General features: G+C 45.0%; 1 protein-coding gene across 1 annotated transcript in view; it reads left to right on the top strand.

The window, feature by feature from the left end:
• Positions 1–3759: 3759 nt before the first annotated feature.
• GPR180 (G protein-coupled receptor 180) overlaps positions 3760–10054 on the top strand; it is a 26957-nt gene continuing 20662 nt past the window's right edge. Inside the window, exons 1-2 of the mRNA XM_018568483.1 lie at positions 3760–4225; positions 9415–9573. Coding sequence (XP_018423985.1) covers positions 4093–4225; positions 9415–9573 — 292 coding nt within the window. The 5' untranslated portion in view covers positions 3760–4092. The remainder of the gene's footprint in view (positions 4226–9414; positions 9574–10054) is intronic.

The raw sequence follows: 10054 nt of genomic DNA, 5'->3' as shown, positions 1-10054 counted from the left end.
CCCATGTACATGAATTACAATCTAAAAATGATATTAGAGCAGTGTGATATTTTGATAAGTTCGTTCACAGTAAGTGATCTCTCTCATATGTCTTATCGGTGCCATCCGTGGCCAGTGCAGCACCCCCCTTAATGTTTGGGGTTATCTAGGTCAGGAGTGCAGTGGGATCTCTCAAGTATCGTAAATGAAAAAAACAAACAAACACACACACACACACACACACACACACACACACACACACGAAAAGACATAAGGTTTCTTTCAAGACACTGGTATGTATTGCTTGAAGCAAGTCTTATTTCTTACAAAGTGACCTCCTACAAATATGCTTTGTGAAGGCACAAGATCCTCACAAGATGAACCAAACTTTTCAGGGGACCCTCAATGCGTTGTGTCACAAAGGAAGCCTTCATCTAAAGTAACAAAGACTTTTGTAAAAAAAAAGCCTGATACAATTTAACCCATAACTAGGCAAAAGTAACCAACCCTCTTTAGAACGTAATACCTGAAGCCTAAGGGAAAATGCCACTGCTGACAAGGAAGAGAATCCCAGCGCCTAGTTTCTATATCGGCGTGGACGGCTTGACAAAAGTGGAAGATTATCGGCCCAGTAAGTGACTGCTTCCTATCAGATGCAGTCACTGTTCAGCTGTGCCACTGTATACAGGCAGCCATGGGTGCTGAACACATAGCCGGCAGTGAGGATTCCTTCAGTCATACCATTTAGCATGCAAAGGCAAGGATAACAGCCTAGCAACTCTATTGATAGATGGAACAGAAACGTTTTTAAAAAGTCCTGTAAAGAAAAGTAGCAGTTTAGGCCAGGTTCACACTTGCGCAATCTGTGACCGTGCAGCAATTGTGCACGAAACCCCATTTATTGCCAAGCGGATAGGGAGCCCCACACCACCGCTGATCGCACTGGCGGTGCCATTCTTTTATAATGGCACCCCAGTCAAGCCCAGGCGATCGCCGCGATTCCGCCCCTGCAATCAAACACGAATCAAAAAAAAAAAGCCACGCGTCGTGTGTTGCAAAAGAAGTACATGTACCTTTTTTCAGCAATTGCCATGCGGGTGTCACCCCATTGAATCAATGGGGCCGCTGTGCACACAATCGCGCGGTCCCTTGGCGCATGTCCCGGATCGCCCAGGTCTGCACCAGCCCTGAGAAACATGGAGCCGCTCTACCCAACTAGTGTATATTGAGTAAAAATGGTTTTCATTTTATTTAACAGATTGGACATGGATTAAATTCAAGCGACTGACTGAGGCCTTTTTTTTTTTTAAATAATGAAAATCACTGCTGTACAAGGACGTGCGGTGAGGTCAGTGGCAGCTGAGACACTCCCTGGTCCAGTCACCAAGCTATGTGGGAAGGAGGAATGAGCTTTCCCTGTTCCTCACTTGCTTGTCACTGATAAGGCATCTAGATAGATGCCGTGTTTTTTTTTTTCAGGCAACCAATACTAGTATCAGTATCGGTGTCGATACCCAGGTATTTGGGCGAGTACTCGGCCAAATGCTCCGATACCTGAACTTCCGGTCAGAGGGATAATTCATCTGATCGGCAGTGCCGCGAGGAAACATGGAGTTGGCCAATCAGGAAGCCAGGCGGTGCGTAAAGATTTGCCATCCAGCTTCCTGATTGGCCAGGAAGCCGGCTCGATGCTGACTGGCTGGGAAGGTGGCTTCCCGGTCAATCAGCATGGAGCTGACCAAACAGCATGGAGCCGGCTTCCTGGGCAATGGCACGTCGCCTGGCTTCCTGATTGCCCGGGAAACCAGCTCCATGCTAGCGGAAGTACCGGTATTGGCGAGTAACGACATATAAATATCGGTACTCATACTCGATACCGAAAAAACTGTATCGGTGCATCCCTAGTCCGAACCATCCATATAGCTCAAGCCCCTGACTCCAAGTCAGAGGCTTGTTGTAGCTCTGACCTTACGGTTTTAGGTCACGCACAGCAGCGGGGAAGCCCGCTGCTGTGTAACCTAACATAGTTGTCAAAAGCCGGATGAAGCGCCGCCTGTAATTAACGTCCATGACAAGTTACACAGCAGGGTGGCTTTCCCCACTGTTTAACATGTTAGAACCCAGCCTGAACAAATGGAGAAAAACCCATTAGCTTCAGACTTTAAGCTAACAGCTTTTTCTTCCATAACGGCAGGTAATACTCTGCCTCACTAGTCTCCCCAGACTGCATGCCCCTGCTACTTTAGTAAATGATAATTAACAAGTCTTTGGGGTTCATCTACCTGCCAGAGGAGACGAATCCCATAGAAGTCTATGATTTTGTAATGCGTCTGCTCAGCCAGGAGAGAGAGAAAGGACTTGCTGCGTGGGAAGTAAATAAATAATGGAGGCCGGGCACTCGGATCTTGGTAAGTACAGGTGAAACTCGAATAATTAGAATATCGTGCAAAAGTAATTGCAGTAAGTGCTGCAAAAGGGGCCCAAACCAAGTACTGAGTACATATGCATGCTTATACTTTTCAGAGGTCCGATATTGTTCTATGTACAATCCTTGTTTTATTGATTGCATGTAATATTCAAATTTTCTGAGGTTGTGGATTTGGGGTTTTCATGAGCTGTAAGCCATAATTATGACAAATCACGGCTTGAATCATCTTGCTTTGCATGTAATGAGTCTATCTATGCATAATCATATATTATGTTTCACCTTTTAAGTTGCATTAGTGAAATAAATTAACTTTGCACGATATTCTAATTATTCGAGTTTCACCTGTATACATCTGTTGAAGTGAAGGGTGGGATCAGTTAGTTCAGGGCAAAGGGAAAAAATGATAAGTGCATTTATTCTTTGGGCATGATGGTAAGGGGAAAGACTGCGTGTCCCCTTTTCTTGGTGCCCCAAGCATATGTTTATTTTGATTAATCCAGCCCTGGTCCTCCCTAATACATGCTGGTACAGATGCCGCATCAATAAATAAAAGACACATGAAAGAGCAACTGATGGGTGAACAGTTGGGGCTTGTCCACACTAAAATGCTCAGTTTTAGCATGCAGGTTAATGTTCTGAATGCGGTCCAGGGGGGTGACAGCAGTGCAATGTGCTCTTTCACTGCATCACACATCCTTTCAACTTAATTTGGAGTGTACATTGCATTCAGGTCTCCACACAGCAAAGCAGTGTACTGAGGTATGGTGACATGCATTGGGATCCAGCTCACTGTGAATAAATACGCGAGGGGAATTTATCAAAACTGGAGCAGACAGAATCTGGAGCAGCTGTGCATGGCAATCAATCAGCTTCGATCTTGAATTTTCACAGCTTAACTGAACAGACTCAAGAGAGCAGCTGATTGGCTGCCATAGGCAACTGCTCCAGATTCTTCTGCTCCAGTTTTGATAAACTCCCCCCCAGCATCACTCTCCTGCACATGGGAACATAAAACAATTGTTTTCCATGTGCCCCAGCGATGGCTGACATTGATCAGTTGCTGAAAAACGCCAGTCAGTGCTTATAGTGCGAATGAGACCTTAGAAAAGAACACACTGTCAGTTGTTGTTTCAGATCTGTCCCGACACATGACCAAAAAGTACCAACAGCTGTGCAGTATGAGAGGCCACTTAAACAGTCCATGTCAAGCCAGGAAGACACCGCTCTGCCATATTATTCTGCTCACCTGACAGGTGTGGGGCATTGTTCTGCCTCTAGGAGCACACCTTATGTATCATTATATGTGGCAGAGTGTCCCCACATTCACTACACCAGAAGTCACTTACATGAAGCCAGCCCCGCCGGTCACCAGCAGCCTCTTGCTGAAGCCTCCGGGCGGCTCGCCGTCTTCACTCATGGCGTTTCCTTCCCTCTCTACCACTTACATGGCACTCAGCACCCCCCACCACAATACACAGCCCAGACTAGTCACCACATCACAGCAGCCTCGCTTTACGGCTCTACCTGACGACGTACACGTCGCTATGTTTCGCTTTTGCCACCAGGCTCCTCCCACTGACGCCAGCTGATTGGACAGGTCTCGTGACGCGCTGACGCCTTCCCCGTCCCCCTGCAGATGTGGCGGCTGGAGTTGCACATGTCACCGGGAAGCGGATAGGAGGGAGATGCTGGCCGGGCTGCTGGTGGCGGGGCTGTGGCTGCTCCACACGGCGTACGCTAAGACCGTGCATGGCAGCTTCGACAGCGCCCTGGCCTGGCATAGCCGAGGGCAGCACATCTTCACCTTCTTGTTCCATGGTGGGTACGGTATGGCATTGCATATATGCGAGTGATAATTAATAGCATCCCATAGAGGGGCTGGGCCTAGTGCATGCCACTTATATTTTACAGCTTGTTTCCTCATCACTGCTCTTCATATTAGAGCTCATGTCCACACAGAAGTACAATGTGCTGAGGTCAGATCTGTCATTTATATAGATGTCATTGCAGCAGTATTGTATGCTATGGGCCCCATCTACACTGATCTATATTGGCCCCTGAAACGAGAACAATCTGTCTTCATGGCCTGATTTACACTGCATTTTACACTGTACACATATAAATGCTTGTATGTGTACAGTGTAAATGGGCCCTGTGGGCCACTGCTGCTCCTCAGGGCCAATATGTAAATATTAAGCCGGGTATACACGTTTATATTTATTCAACCTGAGGCCTGAATGAAGTAAATATAACAGATTCCTCCATCCACGCTTACGAGTGTTGATAGAGGAATCCCCCCGTTTATGTTGTATTCTGACTGTGGCAGCTGGCTGCTGTGGGAGTACCCGCACAGAGCTAGCAGCTGATTGGCTGTGAGCTCCATTCGGCCGAGAATTTTCCAATTGCCTTCTCCAGTCGGCTGATAGAGGAATGCTGGGCGAAAGGGTGCTGACAGCCGAACTCACTGTGCGAATTTCAGCAAGTTCTTCAAGAAATTTGTACCCTGCTTTAGAGTGCGTCTGCCTTTCCATGGTGATTGGATTAAGACTAGGGTAGGCGAGCTTGGCCCTCCAGCTGTTGTGGAACTACAAGTCCCATGAGGCATTGCAAGACTCTGACAGCCCCAGGCATGACTTGGAAAGGCATGATGGTATTTGTAGTTTCAGAACAACTGGAGTACTGAGGTTACCTAACGCTGGATTAGGATTAGTGATGGGCTTGGGCGTGTTCGCAAGCGCCAAGTGACGAGCCCGCCGGGAAGCTGTCAGCGCGCAGTAGTTTCAGAACAACTGGAGTACTGAGGTTACCTAACGCTGGATTAGGATTAGTGATGGGCTTGGGCGGGTTCGCAAGCGCCAAGTGACGAGCCCGCCGGGAAGCTGTCAGCGCGCAGGGCCAATCACAGGCACTGAGGCATTTCCCGATCTCTGCAGCTGCGGACCGGGAACATGTCTCAGTGCCTGTGATTAGCCCTGCGCGCTGACGGCTTCCTGGCGGGCTCGGCACGAGGCGCTTGCGAACACGCCCGAGCCCATCACTAATTAGGATGTCTGTGCAGATAAAAATGCTGCAGGATTTTCCTGACACTCAGAACTAATGAAGATAAGCTACGGAACATCTTCAACATTACAGATCAGCCCCGCAAGGGCTAGAACTTCTCCTAATTGGGGAACCAGTAGCATAACCCCTGACTAATGCACCCTCTATCTATTTCTGTGTCCCTGCGATGTACCCCTTGACATTTGAATTGTCCCGCCCAGCCATGGTAGACTCCGACTACAGGTACAATCGCTAGGGATGGTAGAGCAATATCTCTTTTCTTTTACCGTATTTGCCGGCGTATAAGTCGACCCCCAATTTTTTTAGTTTAAAAAATAGGTTTTGGGCTATACTCGCCGTATGAGACTACCCCCCTTCTGAGGCCACACCATTTAAAAACATCAGATTTGATTTACGGTAAATAATTTTAATTAAAATGGTTATGACTTACCGGTGCTTAAAATCCTTCAAAATCCTGATCATGGTCATCCTCTGACATCATAAGTTCATCAATGACATCTTGTGCTACATTTGTAGTTGTATAAAATTCAAATGTACGTATATCAGCCTTCAAATGTTGTATACAGTATACAGCATGCTGTATATTAGCTTGGATAACGGAATGTGTAGACCAGGCCGCTGTATGTGCGGTAATACTGGCAGTACAGAACTACTTCGGAAATGCAATGCTAGTTGTGTAACATTCAAATGTACCGTATATCAGCCTTCCATATTGTATACAGTATTCTGTATATTAGCTTGAATAACTGGATTTTTATCTTCGTCCAGGCCGCTGTATGTGTGGTAATACTGTACAGTAGCTTCGGCTACATACAGTATACCCCGCTGAGCCAATCATGGCGAGCGATCTATACAGGCAATCCGAGCAGGCTTTGTATAGAATGCTCGCCGTGATTGGCTTAGCGGGGTATACTGTATGTAGCCGTTGCCGGCGTATAAGACGACCCCCGGTTTTCGGGCGATGTTTTTAGGTCTCAAAACCCGTCTTATACGCTGGCAAATACGGTACTTTATGTATTGACAACCACTTTTTGTTATTATGTTGTTTGTTTAAATTGGTACATACTGCTGACAGAGTTGGTCATCTCTTTTGACTTCCCTTGGACAATCTATTAATCCAACCTTATTCTCATGAATAATTGATCTGTATGTACCTCTATTGTACTACTAGGATTGTTCTTATTGTGTATACTTTGACATTTCAATAAAAATGACACGCACAAAAAAACATTACAGCTCAAGTCCAGTTGAACGAGAAGAACTACTACTAGCTATAGCATGACTTGGATAAATGAGAACCTTCACATACAGAATCGATAAGCCAGCCATGGATGTCTAGCAGTATTCTGCTCCCATCACCAAAGACATGAATTTGAATGGTTAGGGAAACCTCTTTAGTGTTCAGATCATTCTGATATATAATTCTTTTTCTAGGCCAAAGCTTTGTTTAGACTTCCCAAACCTATTCTAGATTCTCATGTGCTTTACAATGACCCTTTCACATTTGTATGCATGTATAGTGTTCAGTATTGCATGCTATTAGGCTGCATTCACACCTCTGTTTATAGACAAATGTTTTTGTTTTTTTTATTAAAATCAATAGAAATGCATGAAAATGTTCCTTGGTGTGCATTGTATTGCACTTCTTGTATGGCAAACACAAGCTGATGTGTTTTTTGCATTTCCATGACTTTAGTGGAAACATTTGCATTAAAAACATACGGTACACGCTAATGCAACTTCTAGGTTGCCTTTTCTTCTGATGAAAAGTGGAGGAGGAAATGTTACCTGTCATTAAATCACATCAAATACATGGGATTTCATCACAACCAAAGGAAAAACATCCGATGACATCACTGGTAGTAAAAAGTTTATTAAGACTCTACCAGCGCCATTCAGTCCCGTCCACGGTCTGCCCCTCTCTGATGAATTTCACTACGAGTTGCTGGACATCAGCTGTATGTGATGGCATAAATATACTTCCTTCTGTTCCGCCCCCTTCTCTACGACTAAGACCGTTTTTGTGAAACACATCGGAGAGGGGTGGAACAGCTTAAAAGAGCTATAGCCAAACCTTTTTTTTTTTTACTATAGTTCTCATTTGGGGCACAGGAGGACACTAATGTCCTCCTGTAACCCAAAGCCAGCATATAGTGGGTTTCTGCCTGCTATAAGCCAACACTGCAGAGCTGCGTTTCAGCTGGGAAAGATCCCAACAATATTAGATCCACCCCACCAGCTGATTGACAGCTGACTCCACCTCTCTAGAGACTGCTGTGCATACCCCGTCTCCTTTATGTCCCTCCAATGAGTGCTGGAGGAAAAGAGAAAGGTTGGGGGGGAATTCCTGCGGTGACTGACGATCACTGTGTGTGGTCAGCAGTTTGTGATTGCTCAGTTCTCCAGCTTGTGACAGCTGCAGTGTCCTACATCGGCTCTAAGTATTAGTATGAGAACATTTTACTTTCCCAATAGTTCTGCTTTAATGGTAGTCTCAATACATGTTTTTAGTACTAGTGACGTAATCAGTGTCTGCCAAATTGTTTTGTTTGGTTGTGGTGCATGGGAACGTAGATGTGCTTCGCTGGCAAGCACCCGTGTGTCCCTATTTCTGCAGCTGTAATGGAGCAGTGCACAACTACAAGTTCCTTATAGATGCACCATTTTATGTTGTTCATCCTTTTCCTATTGGCCTTTTTAATGCAAATTACAATTTTAAAAAAATGTTTAAAACTTTGGCTCCATGTAGGGTCTTCCTCGTAAAGACCAGTCACTACTGCTCTCTCTCCTTGTGCAGCATGGCTGGTCTTGTATCCACCCCCACTTGTAGTGGGTGGTCCTTCTGGGCTCCTCCCACAGCTCCACACTGCTCAGGCTATGTACAGAACAGTGATGATGTCACTGCTACTTTTATATGAGTTGGCAAAGGCATTTGGTGTGCTTAAAGTGGAATGATATGCTTTGTAGCTATTGAGGAGTATATTTGAAGTAAAGTGTTTGTGCACAGAGTTCAGCTTTTTAATGTAATGAATTGGATGAGGTAATGGCGGTATCATTAGGAATATAACTGTCACCCCCATGGAGCGCCTTACCTTTAGTCTCTTTATTTACAAATTGCAAGAAATGTGAGTAGGCTGCCATTATCTGCAGCATATTGTGATGCGGTGAAGTGCATTGCAATACATGATACATATGGTGAAATCGTATTCGGTACACACCACTGCATACAGTGTGAATGGGCTATGAAGCAGGGGTGAGCAACTCCAGGCTTCCAACTGTGCTTTAACTACAAATCCCAACATGCCTCTGGGAGTCATACCTATAATCAGTCTTGTAGTGCCTAATGGGACTTGTAGTTCCACCACAGCTGAAGTGGCGGAGTTGCCCACCCATGTTCTAAAGATGTGCTCACTCCCATCACATTATCCTGGATTTTGCTATACAGGCAAAGGTATGGGTAATGCAGAAAGCAAAGCTTTGAGATGGAGCACATTTTCATATGTATGTTGCATTTCAGCACATTGTGAAAAAATCCAGTGTGTAATAACATGGAACTATGGTATTCAGCCACATACTGTAAGACGGTTGCTCTGCTCAGGTACCAATAGTAGATGAACAGGATCCTTTCAAAATGCAATACATTGATAACATGACTTGTATGATGTTGTGCTCATTATTGTGCGATTTGTATCCTGTGTACTACTGCCTTGTCACTGCCTGGCCTTACACCCACTATCTTCAGGCTCCTGAGAATGTCAAACAATATCACCTTACCCCCAGAAAGTAAACAACGTGATGCTATAGTGTAGAGCCCCATTCAGATAGTGGTAATCCCACAACATTTTTTAAGTATCTCGATATTTATAACAATATTCTGGCTAGCAGGTTGTGGGTGGTTTAATGCATTTTACAAATGTTTTTTGTTGTCTGTATTTGTTCTTTTTCAGGAGAGCAAGCTGTGTTACGTGTTCGCATTAGCAATGTTGCAGCTGCAGTTGGAAAAGATGCTACACTGCATCTGTATCAAGATGAAGAATGGTTGAGGATGCACGGGAGTATGGAAGAGTACAGCTGTCCTGAGAGATTGGCTTTGGCACAAGTAACAAGTAAGTGTTCATCTCTGCACCACATACAGTACAACAACCAGCCGGCAGTGATCAGGCTACAATTAGACAATTGGACTGGGTGGAATTTAGAATTCTCAATTTGCTTTACCGGGATTTCAGACAAAATACAGGACCCCGAAGGTTTCAAACACAGCTTCTCTCCACCAAAGCAGAGCAATCATCTACTTTGGATTGGGATGCTCCATATATTTTAACTTTCCAGTGTATTTCGTGCTATAAATGCCCTAGGAGGTTGTTTTGGTTTTTTAAATCATAAAATGGGGCATCACAATGGAATATCTAGAAAGCATCTATGTATGTGTGTATTGAATATTTACTACAAACAATGCTGACATCTACCTTTTAGTTGCTTCCTGCAGATCCTCTTGTAATGTAAATTAAAGAGCACATTGTTTAAGTGAGTGTATACATTGTGACCCCCCCACCCCCTGATTTAGCAGTGAAATGGGGGGGGGGGGGG

This window comes from Nanorana parkeri, unplaced genomic scaffold (assembly GCF_000935625.1).
Source record: "Nanorana parkeri isolate BGI_ZX_2015 unplaced genomic scaffold, ASM93562v1 scaffold1195, whole genome shotgun sequence".
Taxonomy (NCBI): Eukaryota; Metazoa; Chordata; class Amphibia; order Anura; family Dicroglossidae; genus Nanorana; species Nanorana parkeri.
This window is presented reverse-complemented; position numbering and strand designations above follow the sequence as displayed.